A 20,976-nucleotide genomic window follows, 5' to 3' on the forward strand; every position below is an offset into this window, starting at 1 on the left:
CATTTGCAACTACATGTCAACTAACTCATTAATTTGCAACTACATGTCAACTAATTAATTAATTTGCAACTACATGTCAACTAACTCATTAATTTGCAACTACATGTCAACTAACTCATTAATTTGCAACTACATGTCAACTAACTCATTAATTTGCAACTACATGTCAACTAACTCATTAATTTGCAACTACATGTCAACTAATTAATTAATTTGCAACTACATGTCAACTAACTCATTAATTTGCAACTACATGTCAACTAATTAATTAATTTGCAACTACATGTCAACTAACTTTCATTAATTTGCAACCACATGTCAACTAACTTTCATTAATTTCAAACTAAATGTCAACTAACTCATTAATTTGCAACTACATGTCAACTAACTCATTAATTTGCAACTACATGTCAACTAACTCTTGTTATTTTACAACTACATGTCAACTAACTCATTAATTTGCAACTACATGTCAACTAACTCATTAATTTGCAACTACATGTCAACTAACTTATTAATTTGCAACTACATGTCAACTAACTCTTGTTATTTTACAACTACATGTCAACTAACTCATTAATTTGCAACTACATGTCAACTAACTCATTAATTTGCAAGTACATCAACTAACTCATTTATTTGCAACTACATGTCAACTAACTCTTGTTATTTTACAACTACATGTCATCTAGCTAATTCATTTGCAACTACATGTCAACTAACTAATTTATTTGCAACTACATGTCAACTAACTCTTGTTATTTTACAACTACATGTCATCTAACTTATTAATTTGCAACTACATGTCATCTAGTTAATTAATTTGCAACTACATGTCATCTAGCTCAATAATTTGCAACTACATGTAAACTAACTTATTAATTTGCAACTACATGTCATCTAGCTAATTCATTTGCAACTACATGTCAACTAACTCATTAATTTGCAACTACATGTCAACTAATTAATTAATTTGCAACTACATGTCAACTAACTCATTAATTTGCAACTACATGTCAACTAACTCATTAATTTGCAACTACATGTCAACTAACTCATTAATTTGCAACTACATGTCAACTAACTCATTAATTTGCAACTACATGTCAACTAATTAATTAATTTGCAACTACATGTCAACTAACTCATTAATTTGCAACTACATGTCAACTAATTAATTAATTTGCAACTACATATCAACTAACTCATTAATTTGCAAGTACATGTCAACTAACTCATTAATTTGCAACTACATGTCAACTAACTCATTAATTTGCAACTACATCAACTAACTCATTTATTTGCAACTACATGTCAACTAACTCTTGTTATTTTACAACTACATGTCAGCTAACTTATTAATTTGCAACTACATGTCATCTAGCTAATTAATTTGCAACTACATGTCATCTAGCTCAATAATTTGCAACTACATGTAAACTAACTTATTAATTTGCAACTACATGTCATCTAGCTAATTAATTTGCAACTACATCAACTAACTCATTAATTTGCAACTACATGTCAACTAATTAATTAATTTGCAACTACATGACAACTAACTCATTAATTTGCAAATACATTTCAGCTAACTCTAATTCATTTGCAACTATGTCAACTAACTAATTAATTTGCAACTACATGTCAATTAACTTTCATTAATTTGCAACTACATTTCAACTTCAATATCTCTTTAATTAGCAACTACATGTCAACTAACTCATAAGAGTATTAATAGACTGTTAGGTTAGTAGAATAAGTTGTAGATGTAGTTACAAAGTCACTTATAGTCAGCAGAATGTCTGCAGGATCATCAAAATAAAGTGTCAGCAGATATTAAGCAGACAGTCTATTAATACTTTTATGACTGCTAGTTGACATGTAGTTGGAAAGTTACTTATAGATAATAGAATGTCTAAAGTGGACATATCGAAATAAAGTGTTGCCTGATATTATGTGCTTATTTTACACAACTCACAAATGCAGCCAAAATTTAACATGAACATTTAATAGAACTTGCAAATCCTGTATATCAATTGGGAAAGCCACAACAAAAAATAAACAGTAGTCAATATATAAAACTAAATAATGAGAAAAAAAAGTTGCACATGAGATCATCAATCATTGGCTTCAACAATCAAGAAAGTCTTTCAGTCTTTTGTGCTCTCTAACATGTGCAAATCTAGTGTCTATCTGCAATTGGACCAACACCACCAAATGTGGGTTTTCTTTAGAACATTGTGTGCAGATGTGGCTCGCATGAGAATATCAAAATAAATGTGCCTCTTAAAAATATATATGAAAAAAAAAAAATGACAATACATCATTTAGTCATCAGCCATTTGATTTTATGTGTAAATCTTTATCAATTTATGTAAGTGATCAGATGCACCTGCTGGTCAATAAAACTGGGGAAAAAAATCACAGATTTATGAGCTGTATCTAGAGACCATAATATCCTGAGGGTGAACTCTTCTTACTTGGACTGGTAAGAAACCACCTAGCAACAACACAGAACACCTTAGCAACCAAATAGCAATATTGCAAATCTAGTTTTTCTTACTATGTAAATATCTGCTGCAATAATTATACTAGTCTAAATTTATACAGATGCAAGCCGGTTTGAGACACATTTCTGTCATTAAATATCTCTCCTTTCTCTTCTTCTGCTGTCCTTGACTATGTGAGTGTGTCTGTTAAGAAGAAAGTCACCATTTCAGTTTTATTTAAGAAGGGAATGTCAGTCTTACAGTCTTTCATATCTTAATGGTCACACATAGGAAGCACAGAAACACATTAGCATAATTGGATTCCATGTTAACATCATAACATGCACATTTTGAAGCGCGAGTAAGCAACATCAACATCAGATTCTCAAACTGATCGTGATGCACCAGTTAGTATTCTTCATTTGTGGGGAAGTTCATACAGCCTGTGATTCTGATTGATTCTTTAAGGCAAACTGCACATAAGACATCAAAGCTTTCTTGGAAAAAATGATGGGACCCTTAATTGCAATTCAAGCGGGAATCCATAGGTCAGCTGCCTGTCGCAGGAGCTGCAGAAGCGACATGGACAGTGGTCATTGCAACTGATGAGAGGGAGGACTGGAGGTTATTTGTCTTTTGTCAGAGGATGTTCTCCAGCTCAGCCTTTGATGTAGATATCGAACTGAGTCACATGGGTGCGGGTTCAAGTAGTTTTCTTATACAGCTGAGGACCCCTCTGCTGCCCCTCTCAATATTTAAGGTCTACATCATGGATGTGTATCTGAGAATGCGATTCCCAAGGGACATAAAGACTTGGATCGATGATCCTTTAATAACATCACACCTGATCTGTTAATAATGGCTCTTATGTCCGACAGATGCTAACGTTGTTAATCTTGCGTGAGTAACATTTATATTATCTGGTGAAGCAATTAAAGTCAACATGAAATGCTACTTTTCCTATACACATTCCTGGTTTTATTGTGCATGATATTCTGAAGCAAAATAAATTCTTATCTTTATTAACTTTGAATTATTTTTTGGCTGATGTTACCAATTCCTTTTTTTTTTTTTTTTTTTAATCGGTGCTTATATAGAGATACTTTTCATCTTCTCAATTCAATTCCCAATGAATAAAATCATGCAAAAGTAAAAGAGTTGCAAGCATGGTAACAATTTATTTTGATAGACATTCTAATAGAGCTGCACGATTCTAGATAAATTGTTTTGTTTAAAATAGAGATCTCGACTCTCCCATGACTCTGAATAGACAACTAAACATAACAACATGTAATTTAATAGAGGTTCTGACAAAATCTCAATATCTGCAGTCTATTTAAAAAATATTTAATTAATTTTAATTAATTATTTGTTCAAAATAAAATCAGTTTGAGTGAATGATTCAATGACACTCTCATTTACACTGCAGGTGTAATCCAATTTATATATATATATATATACACTCTAAAAAATGCTGGGTTGTTTCAACCCAAAATTGGGTCAAATATGGACAAACCCAACCGTTGGGTTAAAAAAATGCATTTAAAAATTTAACCCAACGGTTGGGTTTGTCCATATTTGACCCAATTTTGGGTTGAAACAACCCCGCATGTGTTAGAGTGTATATATATATATATATATATATATATATATATATATATATATATATATATATATAGGGTGTTTCCTGCATAGAGAATTCAGACAGGCAGTCACATGCTCAGACACCCCTTTACCATGGTTCCGTTGGAGCTTCCCGTCCATTCTCGAACCGTTCCGCCCATCCCCACTGCAGAAAATGGGGTTCCGTGCTGAAAAGATCACTTTCATATCCGATCTGTGCCATGTGGGAGGAAAAAAATCAGGATTGGGTCATTTGAACCATGTAATGTAACGTTATTGGATGAATCAGCATTTTTAAACAGATTAAACAGACAAGTCACTTGTCGCCACCTACTGGTGTAACAATGTAATCAATACAAACTTTAATTGAAGCATTAAGTTACTTTCAAAAGGTGATTTACTCTATTTTGATCGCTACCATAGGCATCAGTGTTTATATTCAAACTATAAACTTTTATCCCAGTACTATTGTGATAATTTGAATTATTGTAAAGACAGAAATAACGATAATGTGTGTTTGAAAAGACTGTTTGTGAAGCCTTTTCATACCTATTCATGACAACGGCTCTCTCTGGCTCAGCAGCCGCATCAATGCAGATGTCAATGTTCGCTGTGATTGTACTTGTCAAAGGTTTAATAGTCAGACGAATCGTTGTCATTTACGTGTTCAAATCTAGTTCATGATCTTTAATTATTAATTGTGCAGCTCTACATCCTGCTATACAGTAAGTAACTTGTAAACAGCTACATGTCATTGTCAACTAGCAGTCATTAGAGTATAAGTAGACTGTCTACTTAATATCTGCTTTAACCTCGCGTACGAGCAGATCCATTTCCTCGCTAGAGAATTCTAGCAAGTTTTTCTGCTTGCAAATTTTGCCATGTAAATAGCGAATCTGCCATGGCGCGAGCGCAACTGGCTTTTAAAGGGAATGGGAGATGAGACTCGGATTGGTTTATTACACATTACGCCCAAAACAGACCCATTACTCATTAAGAGAATAGGGACAACCCTTTTAGACCGCCAACCATTTTTCCCATTGTTAAACTAGCAAAAGTGGATTCGGACACGCCCTAAGCGCACTTGCGCCATGCACTTTAGATCATGTGCTTTGATCGTTTAAAATAGGGCCCTTTATTTTGATGCAATTAATTATCAACTTATTATACTAACCCTAAGCCTAAACTAACAGATTAATACTCTAATGAGCTTTAGTTGAGATGTACTTGCAAAGTTACTTATAGTTAGTAGAATTTCTAAAGTTTACAATCGAAATAAAGTATAACGGCATGTTGACTTTAAAAAGTAATGAAAATGCCTCTTTCAAGAAAATTAACTACAGAGTCAGTCAAGGTGTCTAAATGAAGGTTGAGGCTTAGAAAAGGCAAAAGAAAACTCATGCCGTCTGATCTACGAGATTAATCTTGTAAATGGCTTCTCAGTTATTAACAGGAACAGCCTTTGAATGGCGAGCAGCAGTACTGTGCTGATCCGATCTCTCCTGCTGCACACGGGCTCCTGTAACTCCCGGGATACCTCGACTGACGGATGAGTGATGAAACAGCTGATTTATTCCCTGAACCCTGTAATACTTCACACAATGGATGGATGTAGCCACATTTTTTCACTTTCTGAAACATTGACATCCAGTAAGAGATGAATAACATTGAGGGATAGGGCTATATTTGTCTGCTCTGTGAAGGACAACCCGGCTAATAGCGTAAATTGTGTATACACACAAAATTAAATGAATATTTGTACAAAACGGCATCTGCCTTGCAGAATAAGTCAAAGCTGTTTGGAGTAAAGAGAACAGTTTCAGTCTCTTTGAGTGACTTCAGTACTGGCTCTTTTAATATACAGTCGATGACTGTAAACGAGAGAAACTGCTGTGAACAGACATGAATATTTTAGCTCATCCTCCAGTGACGGAGGGACCCTGTTCTCCCACTGCAAGCCAATTCAGGAGCTTTAACATTTGCAGAGAGCAACGGTACACCTATGATTAATTTACCATCTGGCCCACTAAAGATTCGTATCATTTAATGCAAGAAAAAGCATTTCATACGCTGGGCAGTTTAACATTTTTTGTTCTAAATATTATTTCATCCAAAATAAATTGTTAGCCGTGTGTATACATGTATACACTAACATTAAAAAGTTTGTTTTTGAAAAGCCTCTTCTGCTCACCAAGGCTGCATTTATTTGTTAAAAAAACAGTATAAGGTGTGTATATAAAAAAAAAAAAAAACAGTATAAAAACAAAGGTGTGTAGGCACCTATTGTATCCGTTGGCATTCTTCTTCTTCTTCTTCTTCCGCTTTTGAGTCTATGGCAGCCCATAGAACCACTTTAGGAAATTTGGCACACTGATAGAGGGCAGTCTGAACTGTCACCATGGCAAATTTGGAGTCTCTAACTCAGTCCCTCTAGCGCCACCACCTGTCCAAACTTGCACTTATATTTATGCTAATATAAGTGAAATTTTCATGACAAATTTCCCACCATTTTGAATTTTCAGAAAAATTTTTTTTTTCTAATTCCTCCAAGGCCGTTGCTCTGATTTTGACTGAAATTGAACCAGATCATCTTCGGACCATGCCAATAAAAAGTTGTGGAATTCAATTTATTTGTCAAACCAATTTCGAAAAACGTGCAAACTAATTTTTCGTAGCTCTTGCGAAAAATAGACATAAGGCTTGATCACCTCAACGCTTTAACGTATTCAGACCAAACTTGGTCCATGTCATCGCAAGCATGACCTAAGTTTACATGCTCGGTGCAGCGCTACCCACTGCTCCGGAGATATGAAAAATGGTTACTTTTGCTTATAACTTCTGAACTGTTTGTCCAAAAATTCTAGGTAGTTTCTGGGCTGTCAGGATTACATCTGTTTTGGACTCTCTGTTTGATTTGTCATTTGTCTTATGTCCTCCTTTGTTCAGTTTTTCCCGCCATTATTTAGTTCCCTTGGTTACAGATTGAGTTCAGGTGTTCCTTATTAATTAATAAGTTCCCTTTATTTGCTGTGCATATATACCCTGTGTTCTCCTTCTGTCTCGGTCAGTTCTCGTTTGTATGTAGAGTGGTTTTTCCTGAGTTTCTCCTGTTATTTGGAAGTGAGTCTACCTTCTTGTATTCTGCCTCATCTGGAGAGTTCCTTACCACCATTCTGTGACAGGGGCGTCATGCCAAGTCGAATGATATCCAATTTTCCCATATCGGCCATTTTGAATTTTGCAGTAAAATGCTGCATTTTACGGACACATGAACATATCATTATGAAATTTGGTTTGGGTCATCAGCACGATGCCCTGAAGAAGTCTGAGAAGTTTCGGATTTTTTTTTTTTTTTTTTTTTTTTACATGCTTAGAACTTTGGATGTGGTTGACTTATTTTCACGAGATTAATCTCTTTGGATTCCTGAATCCTTGCCGAGTCCAACGATACCAAACATCGCCTTATGGTTAGTGCAACTCCTAAACGAAATGAGATATTTTCACCAAATTTGGTGCGCTTATGTATGGGGGCACTCTGAGGACACACACAAAAAGTGGTGGGACTGCGCCACCTGGTGGCGCTATAATTGAACAAAACATGACCTTTGCTCTAACTACAGTACTGTTGGTCTGATTGACTTCAAAATTGACATGCAGTGTCTTTGTCTCAGTTGCTATCAGTCCATTATGACATTGTTGGTGTGCTGCTAGCTTCCTTGTTTGTTTTTGATGTGAAGCTTACAGCTACATTTTAAGATCTTATTTATTTCTGTGATCAAAGCTGATTTTTTTTTCAGTGTTGCATGATCCTTCAGAAATCATTCTAATATGCTGATTTGCTGCTCAAGATAACATTTCTGATTATTATTCTGATTATTATCAATGTTGAAAACAGTTGTGCTGCTTCATATTTTTGTGAAAAATTTCACGATTGTGCTTCATTTCACGATTCCTTGATGACTAGAAAGTTCAAAAGAACAATTTTTTTTTAAATAGAAATCTTTTGTAACATTATAAATGTCTTTACTGTCACATTTAATGCATCCTTGCTGAATAAGAATATTAATTTCTTAAAAACATGTTACTGACCCCAAACTTTTGAACAGTGTACAGTATATAGACCCACTGACATTTTAAAGCAATAAACCATAAGAAACCACTCAAATACATGGCCTCTCATCACTTATTCCTTTGAACATGATGAGTAGCTAAAAAAAATAAATTAATAATAATAATATTCAATATTATTCCACCAAATAAAATAGTTCGATGGCTTGCATTGCAGTAATTAATTTGATGAGTGTATATTATTGAGTATTTTACAGCGCGGAATATCCAGTCAGATCTGTTTTTATAAACATCTATCGATCAGTTCTGGTTTTATTGAAGTTTATCAGTCTTTGTAGCTTTCAGTCGCTCTCAAGCATGAGTCATGTTCCACTGTCCAGAGCAAGATGTTCAAGCCCACGTCCAACCGATAACCTCTGCCTCCTTTCCCAGAATACATCTGCCAAATAGTTGAAATTAACCTCACATTCCCCTTTCTCTGTTCTCTTGCCGAACAAAGTGCCGCGTTCCAGCGTGACCCGCAGGTGGAGGGTTCAGTCCTTTGTTCCACTGCGCGCCGTGCCATTCAAACCATCGCTGTGATCTGCATCTCCACAGTCGCTTCGAAAGACTATTTTAAACCCCCTGTCTCCCACCCGCCCCTCCTGATGCGACTCTGACTCTATAATAACGGCGCACATCTTCTTATTGTGTTTCTGCAATTTTCATGATATTGTGCCGTCTGTCTCCAGACAGCCAACCCAAACGCTAATTCCATCCCTTGTTTAGTCACATGGACGCATTTTATGTGCCTTCGGTGTGAGATGTTGCTCTGACTATAAATGAAGCCCTTGATGCTTTGTGCTGGGGGCCGCGGCTTTCAACATGCCCACAGGCTTCAGTGGATGAGTCAAGCTACTCATATAATAATGAATTGTGCATTTGGGCCTTATTGCAAAAAGGGAAAATAGAGAAGAGCTTTCATTTGATAGATGTTTTTATACTTTTGGTTTTTATGCGGTCATGATTAATGCAAGTTATTGGTCCAATTAAAAGAGAGTAAGAGCTTAAATATGAAGTTACATCAGCACTTTGTGTGTGTGTGTGTGTGTGTGTGTGTGTAAGTTTTTGGAAGTTATGCAAAATACAAAATTAATGACTGCGTCTGTGTTCCACAGAAACCTCTCTCCTTATAAGTTTTGTGTTTACACTGACAGACTACTTATGGTAATAAAGTTGCAGCTTGGGAAATGCAAACACACAGAGGCTTCGTTACCTTTCCTCTGTCAGCATGCTTTCCATCTCGTTGCGGCACAGTTCAACAGTCCCTATGGGATACGCACCGTGAGTGGATTCTGCACACATATCGGTTCCCTTCATGGTAAAAAAGCGCTAGTAATGTGAACGCAGCCTATTAGGTGATTCTCCAGAGCTGTTTGTAGGCGTCAGAGAGTGTACCTGGGGAATTGTATTGTATTGTATTGTGTGTGAATATTGTATTTCCTTCTCATCGGTCTTCTTGGTCACCTTCGTTAACAAACTGCTTCTAATGAGAGCCCATTCTATTGGATTTAGTATGGACAATTTGTGCTCGCTTAAAGGGATAGTTCACCAAACAATGAAAATTCTGTCATCATTTACTCACCCTCAATTTCTGCTGAGCACAAAAGAAGATATTTTGAAGAATGTTGGACACCAAACAGTTGATGGGGCTCCACTGGCTTCCATTGTATTTTTTTCCTTCTATGGAAGTCATTGGGGCCCATCAACTGTTGGGTTGTCCGACATTCTTCAAAATATCTTCTTTTTCAGCAGAAGAAAGAAATTCATACCAATTTGGAACAACTTGAGTGTGAGTTTTTGGGTGAACAATCCCTTTAAATATCCCATAAATAATGAGGCATGACAGAACATTTGACATCTTAATAATTAATAAGCCCAGAAAACAATCTTTTACATTTTTTTTCTGCTTGCTTTATTCATTTTGTGGACACCAAGACTGCTTTGTGAAGCTAAACTAAGTGCATCTCCTCATGGAATATATTAAATTAAGTGCCATGCAAAAATATGACAATATACCTATTTTTTTTGCATGTTTTTTCCATTTTCTTTTACAATTTTTCTACCAGAATGAAAGGACTATCTCTGGGCTGATTAAATTTAGACTCATAGCCTCAAGAGTCCCAAGAGGTTTGACATACTCTTTAAGGAAATTAATTTACTTAATTTGGGAATTCATCTTGGGGTCATGCCTCCATTATAACCACCAAACTAATTTTCTGCAAATCTATTTATACTAGGATGGAGCTTGTCAAGAACAAATCCAGGTCATATTTCACCCCAAAATCAGATTGTGCTTGGTGAAAAGGAAGCTTATTTTAGGATCATATTGGAAAAAATATTTCTGCATCATGATAGAATTTGGTGTTGTTTGGTTAAATAAATAAATAAAACATTTTTATCTAGTAAAAATTACTGTATTTCAGTAATGACAATAATAGTTGAGAATAATAGCTCATTCTGGGAATGTGAATTTGGGGGGGAAATGTGCTTTAGGACTTATGTATTATGTTTCGATCTGAAAAGATTTGATAAAACCTTGCCACACAGTCTCTTAAAGGGATAGTACACCCAAAAATTTACTCACCCTCAATCCATCCTTGGTGTTTATGACTTTCTTCCTTCAGACGAACACAATCAGAGATATATTTAAAAATATCTTGGCTCTTCCAAGCTTTATAATGGTAGTAAATGGGGGGGGGGGGGGGGGGTGATTGCATCCATCCATCATAAATGTAATCCATACAACTCCAGAAAAAATCCATATTTAAAACTTTATAAACTAAAATAACTAGCTTCCGGCAGACAACCATATGCATACACAGCAAAATCCCCAGAGTTAAATCAACTCTGCTCAGAGAACATATGGTCCCTCTCTACATAGAGTTAAAATAACACTGAAGCAGAATTAAAGTTTATGAGATAATATGCTGTTTGTGGAGTTGTTTAATCAGACCTTGAGAGATTTAATGTCTTTTATCTTCAGTTGATTTCATCTAAGGCAGTGGCTGGAAGTCAGTTGTAGTTCTTGTGTTTGTCTTCATTGATTCTGCTTGTTAACAGCAGGTGTTCATCACTACTGCTCAATCATCACTTAATTAATCACTTAATTATCTCATTAACTTTAACTCTGCTTCAGTGTTACTTTAACACTATATAGAGAGGGACCACATGTACTCTGAGCAGAGTTGATTTAACTTGTACTACACAAGTCGACTAGCGCCACTTGTGTAATCCGTGGCGCGATGTATGACGCAGGATGTAGGAGTGTCGTAAGCTTAAACGCCTCTCGCTGTTTAAACAAATGCTTTGCAACAAACTCAAGCTCCTCTTCTTTTATATCGAAATACTCCCAACATTTCTCTTTAAAATTATTGTTTTAGACTTCTAATTCTTGACCGGTGTTTTGTTTTGCTCTATTCTCTGTTCTTCCGTGTTCATCATTATGTCATGTGTCGGGTCAGGGGTACGGCCGTACGCCGGAAGCTAGTTATTATAGTTAAGTTATAAATATGGATTTTGTCTTACAAAAACCCATCGCTTCTCTTCAGAAGGCCTTTATTAACCCCCTGGAGCCATATGGATTATTTTTGTGATGAATGGATGCATTTTTTAGGGCTTTAAAATCTCGCCCCCCATTTTCTACCATTATAAAGCTTGGAAAAGCCATCTCTGATTGTGAAGAAAGTCTAAGGATGGATTGTGGGTGAGTAAATCGAGGGATAATTTCCATTTGTGTATGACCGAGCACATTTTGAGAGATTCTGAGGCATTTCAGTAAGCAAAAACTGAAATGTCTCAGAAAATGACACATGGTGCAAACTGATGCATTGCATGTAGCTTGCCTCATTTTATTTTCCCTTTTTGATTTGGCACTTTGACAGCTGGCTGATCTGGGATGAGTGTGTGCAGTTTCCTGCCCCTTAGTCAATTATATATATAAAAAAATAAAATAAAACCATCATAAACCCAAGACATATCTGTAGGCCTGTGCACTCAACACCGCCTTGCCAGATCTGTTCCACACAGCTCTGTGGAAGACCGAGCACTTGTAAATGGTAAGTTTGTGTTTGTGTTGTGCCAGGTGTGTGATGGGTCCCCAGAGAACCCAGGAGCCGAGGCAGAGGAAGGAGCCGCTCCAGGCATGGAGCTCATCCAAGTGCGCAGACGATCCAGTCGAAACCTGCAGCTGCCCCCACTGGCCTTCCGGCAAGCTGAGCAACATGACTGGAACAGCAAAGAGATGGAGCCGATCGCCCGTCCCACCACCCTAGCACTGCGCATCCCCCCGCTCATCGCCATCACATCTGCTGACACCGACAGGTGAGCAAAAACTGATGATGCCTTTTGTGTGGATGCATAAAATCTGGATTTCTTTAACACATTTATAATGTGTTACATTTTTCTCCCGCAGCATGTAAGTATGCTGTTTGTTTCCCCTATAACTATATATATTTTTTAGTATCAACAATAATATTGGCCATCCGTCATAACATAAAAATAATTGCTAGTAAATCGTTTCAGTGCACCACTTTTTTTTTCAACCCACAAGGTCATTTGTGAAGAAAACATCGTGGGAGTCTTTGTAAAAACACTCAGCAGTGGTGTTTCATCATTGCCAGTGATAGAAATGTAAGAATGAAATGGGCATGGCGATAAAATCGACTCCTTTGTCTGACTTTGGCAAAGATTGGCTTCACTACCAGCTCTACAAATCCTGTTTAGAGCGAGAAGTTCTTTGGTGGGAGGGCTAGATTAGAACACACTTTGACATTTTGTCCAATGTCAGCCTATCGCTGTTTTTCTGTCACTTATCATCCATGCAGCCTGTTCTTTCTTTGATGGGCTCTTTAAAGAGGCACAGCTGAAGGGTGTCTCTCCAGGGCCGCAAGCAGATGGATAAAAGAGAATTTGTGGCTTAAGATCAGTTTCTCTTAAGGTATCCACATATACAATGGCATTTTATCAGTGAATGTTCTTGCATCTTACATTTTGTAGTCCTCACTGTTAGGCGATAACTATTTCACAATAGAGTTTCACCTTTACTGTACACAATGTGAGTGCTGCTTGCCTGTGCAGAACTTTGTGGGTGTTGTGGGTGGTTGCTCACAGGCAAAAGAGCCCAATATTCAGGGTAGGGTTACATCTGTGTTTTTATAGTCTTGCTTAAATTGGGATGTAAAGTTTACACAGTGAGCTTTAGTAGCTGCTTCTTAGTTTGGAGCTAAGGCTGCACGATATATATATTTTTAGCATTTAGTTATTGCCATGTGAGCATAGTCACATGTTAAGTACAGGGATCGTAGCTGATCCACATAGGCCAGTACGGTTCGGCCAATAATTGCAAAGTTTAACCAGAGTGCAAGTTTATCATTTGCATGTGTTGTCAGTTTAAACATCAAGTGCAAGATGACTGTAGAGCCATGCAGACAGCATGTGAACACCGAATTAAGTTCTCTTTCTCTTATTTTTCAGCTTGAGCGTACACGTGCATGCAATATTAAGTCAAAATGCCCGTCTCTGTGAGTTTCCTCATAACTTGCAGAGTTGGTTATGTGTACAATTGAGAAAGAAAATGGATGTGTATCTTTATATTGGATCCGTGCATTCGTCTTAGTGACAGGAGCCTAATATACCCACAGCTGTTTGTGTCACCAATGTTAAAAGGGACCTATAATGCCCCTCTTCACAAGATGTAATATAAGTCACTGGTGTCCCCAGAATGTGTGTTAATTAAATAATTATATTATATTTAACACTTAAATGCACGTCATTCACTACCCTCCTCCTCGTTCATTTTTTAAATGTTAGACATCAACCTTCTTGGTATTCCTCAATCAATTCATTATAAAGAATATAACAAGAAAAAAATCATAAAATTATAAGAGAATACCTATTTTTGTATTCATTTCTTGTAAAAATTGTATAGCGTCGCAAACGACCCGAGGTGTGTATGAGTGTACGTATATTTTTTCTGCACAATAATAATTGAAACTTAGATGACAGAATAAGCGCAATTCACCTTTATTCCACAAGGTGGCAATGTCTGATACACAATGCTGAAGTGACGACTTATTTAGACAGAAAACGAAATAATAAGAAAAACATGAAATGGCTATATCGCAATAAAATATGATTGTAACTGTTACAGGATGAATCTGGTGAAGCTGTTAGCGATCGAAATATTGATTGTTGAAAGTTGAGAATACGTTTGAGATTGCGAATGGGCTCATATTAATGACCTCAAACATAAAACTAGCCCATTATTTGCTGAATTTACTGGGAAATGAGCTCTGACGAGGACAGTGGTGATGGCATAAAACATCTGCTCAAACTGAACCCTTTCAAGCTCCAAAAGGTAACAAAATACGATTTATTTTATTCTTCTGTAATTGTTACTCTAATATCAGAGGAGTTTTATATTATCACGACAGGTAGAGATCCTTCCGTGTTAGATATAGATCTGGGTCGATAAAGACCCGAATATGTAAGAATGATTGGCGAAACAGTCTGACTGTTTAAATGCATGCATTTAAGGGTTAATTTATACAGTGTTATTTTACATTCGATTATTCAATGTCTGTACCTGAATACAGTTAGATTTACCTTAAAAAAAAAAGATTTATTTCAGTTTATTGTTTATTTTCTATGCACATGCACTACCCTACAAAATCACCCCAGTCATCTTAGAATGATTCATTCTTTACCAAAAGAGCTATTCAAATCATCTAGTGAAATTGTTTTCATATCGCAATATATATCACAGAAAAACACAATATCACAATGTTCGTCATTTCAGGTTTGTTTAAATTTGTTTCAAATTTAATTGCGTCACATAATGGTAAATTCAATTTTCTTTTGAAGTGTGACATCATTAATCATTGTATGAAATAAATTGTATATTTAAATGACATTCAGGAACTGTATTTATTTCGATCGGATTTATTTATTTCATTATTCCTGTAAATATTTAGTTTATATGTAGGGTTGCATTTTAGCTGTGATGAATATTTCATTAGCTGTGGTGACTTCATGTTCTTGCATTTTTAAAGATTCTCCATGGGTTGAGTAGTTCTTACAAATAACCAGCATTCTTCATTAGCCTGCAAGTGTCAAATATGGCCTTATTCTATAACAGAGCGAAATCAGAGGCACCCCACCATTCACAATCAATTTCCTCCCTTAGCTATTCATTGAAAATCTGCGTCATCTTTGAGCTGCATTTTATTTTTAGGCCAAACTGGTCATGCACTGATGTAGTGTTTTAGTGTGGCAGGATTCAATCAAACCTTATAGACTGGGTGCAATCTTCTTCCATTAACATCTAATAGTTTACAAGGTTATGAGAAAAGATGGAAGTGCCGCTTAGAACCAAGGACAGATTTCTTTTCTTTTTCTTTTTTTTTTTTTTTTTTTTAAAAAGGTCTTCTTTTACGTTCCCCCACAGAGAAAACACCGTCAGACCTATTCACATTGTTGGGAATGAGAGAGTAATTTCCTGTCAGGTTTCTGAATCACAGACATCCAGTTTAAATGTCACAGTGATCACAAGTCATTCGCCCTGTAAAGTGAAATTAATAGAATACCTGACGCACTTTCTTATGATTGCATTACAGATTTTCTGACCTATACAAACTCCAGAGGAGATTTGTGCTGCTTTCTAAAGAAGTTTCCTGCATATATTGTCTAGTTTGGCCCCAAGCATGGTTCATTTATAATTCACTGAGTTTCTTCAACATGGTTACACGTTTTGCCGGTCGGTTTGAACGGCCTATTGGCCACCCTGTTAGTGACACCATGATTGTTTAAACCAGCTTCAACACTAATACTGCTGAACTGTGCACTTTCATGTCAGAAAAGTATTACAGAAGCATGAAAACTCCTGAACACCTTTCATTATAGCTGACCTTAACTGATTTGGGGGGCTCTATAGATACAGCCTGGCATATCCAAATTCTGAAAAGGTTTTACAGACGTATGAAAATAGGAATTTGTCTCTTGCCGAGGCCATGCTGTGCTTGAGTGGCATCATATCAGCAGCCTGAATCAGCCGTGGACTGGAATACAATTTTTATGTGTCTGGTGAGTCATATTCTGCCCCTTGATATGTGAATACATCTGGGATTCGTTTAGAAGTTTGTGCATGCTTTGGCATGTAATAAATAGATCATGCGTCACGCTCCATGTAAAGCATAAAAAAAACGATTTTTGCAATTGTATTCTTTGCGTTGTGATGTAAATCATAGCTCTGCATTTGCACATTCTCCAATTACACTGATTTTTCCCATGCTTGTGTTTCAGTATGCAGTGCTGCAGGCGTGATGTCAAAACCTGGAAGACTAATTCACCAGTGGTTCCCTCGAGATTTTCCTATGGGTTTTTATAGGGTTTTTCGATGTATGAGTAAAACGAGGTCCATGACTTGACGATGTTTTGCTCTACAGTGTAAATTCTTAAAAGGGACGTATTCTTAAATCTTCAAGTAGACCTATAATGCCCCTTTTACACGTCTCTGGTGTCTCCAGAATGTGTCTATGAAGTTTCAGCTCAAAATACCCCACAGATCATTTTTTATAGTCAAAATTACCCCAATTTGGATGTGAGCAAAAAAATTTTAACTGCCTATTTTGGGGCATCATTAACTATACACTGATTTTGGCAGTGCGCCGCCCCTTTAATTTGCCTGCTCCCTGCCACACGAGCTCTCGACTATATTACAGCGCATTTACAAAGTTCACACAGCTAATATAACCCTCAAATGGATCTTTACAAGATGTTCGTCATGCATACTGTATGCATGCTTCGAATTATGTGAGTAAAGTATTTATTTTGATGTTTACGTTTAATTCTGTATGAGTTTGAGGCTATGCTCTGTGGCTAACGGCTAATGCTACACTGTTGGAGAGATTTATAAAGAATGAAGTTGTTTATGAATTATACAGACTGCAAGTGTTTAAAAATGAAAATAACGACGGCTCTTGTCTCCGTGAATACAGTAAGAAACGATGGTAACTTTAACCACATTTAACAGTACATTAGCAACATGCTAACGAAACATTTAGAAAGACAATTTACAAATATCACTAAAAATATCATGTAATCATGGATCATGTCAGTTATTATCGCTCCATCTGCCATTTTTTGCTGCTGTTCTTGCTTGCTTACCTAGTCTGATGATTCAGCTGTGCACAGATCCAGACGTTAATACTGCCTTTCCTTGTGTAATGCCTCGATCATGGGCTGGCATATGCAAATATTGGGGTCATACATATTAATGATCCTGACTGTTACGTAACAGTCGGTGTTCTGTTGAGATCTGCGTGTTTTCTGGTAGTCTTCTAAACAAATGAGATTTACATAAGAAGGAGGAAGCAATGGGGTTTGAAACTCAATGTATGTCTTTTCCATGTACTGAACTCTTGTTATTTAACTATGCCGAGGTAAATTCAAATTTTGATTTTAGGGCACCTATAAAAAAGATTCAGGTCAGAATAGGTCACCCTGACACATCTCTGTTGAGTATAGGTTGTAAGTCTTGGTCATGTTCAGTTTGTGAATAGATGCATCACTTGCCCAAAATGCAAAACAATATCACTGACAAGCATCCACACAACCAGTGTCATCACATTTAATGTGGTCTGTTTTATTTCCCCCTGAAAGATTTACTTGTTTGACTCACATATGCAGATTCATAACTGCAAAAAATAATTACCATATTCTATCTTCCCAAGCTCACAGAGCACAAACCGCACACAAACGTTAAACCAATAGGTGCTTTGATTTGCTCTGCCAGACTTATATTCATTATTCAGTTCAATTATGGAACTTATCAACTTATGAAAATCAGTCAGCCTACAGTAAACTTTAATTTGCATAGGAAAATTTGGTCTCAAGAGCCCACCCACAAAGTTGGTGGAAAATGTTAGTTAAGCGTGCCATGAAATTAGTCTTCTTTTCTTGTTTTGACTATTTCTTATTGAAAAGTAAGTTGGGATTATATAACCCTGAAACGAATTAGCATTTTAGCACTTCTGGTTCCATCGTCCTGAAGTCAATGGGCTTTTTGCAATGGGTTTTTGGTAGAGATGCACCAATGTATCGGCCAACAATGGGTATCGGCTGATAAAAGCTATTATTTTCACTATTGACCATCAGGTCAGGGCCGATTATATCCTGTCAATCAAAAGGGTGCGGAAAAACATGTTCAGACTGCAACTCATATGTGTGAAGAAAATCACTCTTGTGTTGAATTTTAATGCATTAACAGTTTAAAAATAGTGACATTAAAGCAGGCTCTTTTTGATCCTATGAATCACCCGTAGTTCAAGCCAGGTCTGCGTTTTTTTACCTACATCAAATATTATTTGTAGCGCCTCCCATCCAATAATCACAAAAAACTTTGTGCTTTGTTACTTCTGATAAGAATAAAGGTTTCAGTTTTCAAATTCTGTCCATTTAATCATGAAATTCAAACAATAAATGGCGTTTTGACACTCTTAAATTAAAAAATGCACAAAATGTATAATAAACCTTTGTTGATCGCAGAGCTTGTTTTTTTGCAAAAATCTAAAAGCTTATGGAAAAATCCAATTGGGTTTTTATTGAGGGAACCAGTGTGATGCCGACCTCCAAATTTACGCCATCCCTGCTTAAGAGATGTTCTCATTTTAGAAACCATTTAATTGGACAAAAAAAACCCTTCATTTGCCCATAAGTGAAGATGAGTCATAAATATTTCTGGTTTGAAATTTGTAATGTGTACATTGTTAAAAAAAAAGAAAAAGTTGTTTTAAATTTAAAGTAAATGTTTGTGCTGCCTTTTAAGTTAAGTCAACTTGAAATGTGACACTATTAAGTGACAACTTAGATATTCTCAACAAGTCAAATCAATGAAAGTCATTCTAACACAAAATATTAAGTTGGTAACACTTTATTTTAGGGTTCAATTCTCACTTTTAACTTGTTGCTTATTAGCTTGCATATTACTAGTATATTGATTGTTTATTAGTACTTATAAAACACATATTCTGCATGACCTCTTTACATTCCTTAATCCTACCCAGTACCTAAATTTAAATGCTAAAAAACCTTACTACCTATTAATAATCAGTAAATTAGAAGAAGGAGTTAATAGTGAATAAGTGTTCCCTCTACCGAAGTGTTACCATTAAGTTTTGATAGCTTTTTGCAATGTAAATGTTTTTGTATATATTGTATTTTAGGAATATAGCCTAGGATATAGACAACTCCAATGCTAATAGACAGATTAAAGGGTTAGTTCACCCAAAAATGAAAATTCTGTCATTTAATACTCACTCTCATGTCGTTCCACACCCGTAAGACCTTCGTTTATCTTCGGAACACAAATTAAGATATTATTGTTGAAATCTGATGGCTCCGTGAGGCCTCCTTAGGGAGCAATGACATTTCCTCTCTCAAGATCCATTAATGTACTAAAAACATATTTAAATCAGTTCATGTGAGTACAGTGGTTCAATATTAATATTATAAAGCCACAAGAATATTTTTGGTGCGCCAAAAAAACAACGACTTATATAGTGATGGTCGATTTCAAAACACTGCTTCAGGAAGCTTCGGAGCATAATGAATCAGCGTGTCGAATCAGCGGTTCGGAGCACCAAAGTCATGTGATTTCAGCTGTTGGCAGTTTGACACACGACCTGAATCATGATTCGATACACTGATTCATGACGCTCCGAAGCTTCCTGAAGCAGTGTTTTGAAATCGACCATCACTATATAAGTCGTTATTTAGTTTTTTTTGCGCACCAAAAATATTCTCGTGGCTTTATAATATTAATATTGAACCACTGTACTCACATGAACTGATTTAAATATGTTTTTAGTACATTAATGGATCTTGAGAGAGGAAATGTCATTGCTGGCTATGCAGGCCTCACAGAGCCATCAGATTTCAACTAAAATATCTTAATCTAAACGACATGAGGGTAAGTAATTGACAGAATTTTTGGGTGAACTAACCCTTTAAAAGCTACAAAAGCGTCTTTTAAACTATGTTTCCTGTTATTTTTATTGCTAAAACGTTTCTTAAATTAACAAAGAATAGGATCATCGTTGTAGTAATTTCTTTACTTCGATATAGTACTCGATGTAATTTGTCCTCCTGTCAGTTTATGCTATTTTTCAGGTCAGTTATGTTACAGCACACATATTTTTGCATGACAGGATGTGCTTCGTGTGATTATTACCTCACTTAATAAGGTTCTTCACCTTATTATGAAGGTGACGTACTGAATATCAGAGGCGTTTTATCCTGAGGCGCTTTTCCTCAGAGTCAGTGACAGTTTAAAATAACGGTCGCGCCCGCTGAGCGGGAAAGTGACCGGTAGCATCAGTGTGGAGATGATGCGCGCGCTCCTCCTGAACATTTGCGGAGGCAGCAGCCGCCCGCCTCACCGTCTCTAGCGCAGAAAGTCTCAGTACACATCAGTGAGTGGAGAGACAGCGAGCGAGAGGGGGAGACAGCGGGATATTCTCACACACATCGACTCAAAGCTTACCTGAAAGAACCAGGGAAAATGGACCGAACCTACGCGGTGGATACGGGTCACCGACCGGGTCTGAAGAAATCACGGATGTCGTGGCCGTCGTCTTTTCAGGGATTTAGGCGGTAAGATCATTATGAAGGATAGATGGGTGTGTGAAGTGCACTTTCTTTGTGCAGATCAGTTCAGATTCAGTCTTTTTTTTTTTTTTTTTTTTACCTTAGAATGAAC

At 36.5% G+C, this 20,976-nt stretch overlaps 1 protein-coding gene across 2 annotated transcripts in view; it reads left to right on the top strand.

Moving 5' to 3' along the window:
* The window catches only part of LOC137028485 (3',5'-cyclic-AMP phosphodiesterase 4D-like), a 279,536-nt gene that overhangs the window by 36,589 nt on the left and 221,971 nt on the right, over positions 1 to 20,976 (top strand). For both annotated transcript variants that reach the window (XM_067397315.1, XM_067397316.1), the window contains exon 2: positions 12,304 to 12,542. In XM_067397315.1, the coding sequence (XP_067253416.1) occupies positions 12,304 to 12,542 (239 nt within the window). The remainder of the gene's footprint in view (positions 1 to 12,303; positions 12,543 to 20,976) is intronic.

This window comes from Chanodichthys erythropterus, chromosome 10, assembly GCF_024489055.1.
Source record: "Chanodichthys erythropterus isolate Z2021 chromosome 10, ASM2448905v1, whole genome shotgun sequence".
Taxonomy (NCBI): domain Eukaryota; kingdom Metazoa; phylum Chordata; class Actinopteri; order Cypriniformes; family Xenocyprididae; genus Chanodichthys; species Chanodichthys erythropterus.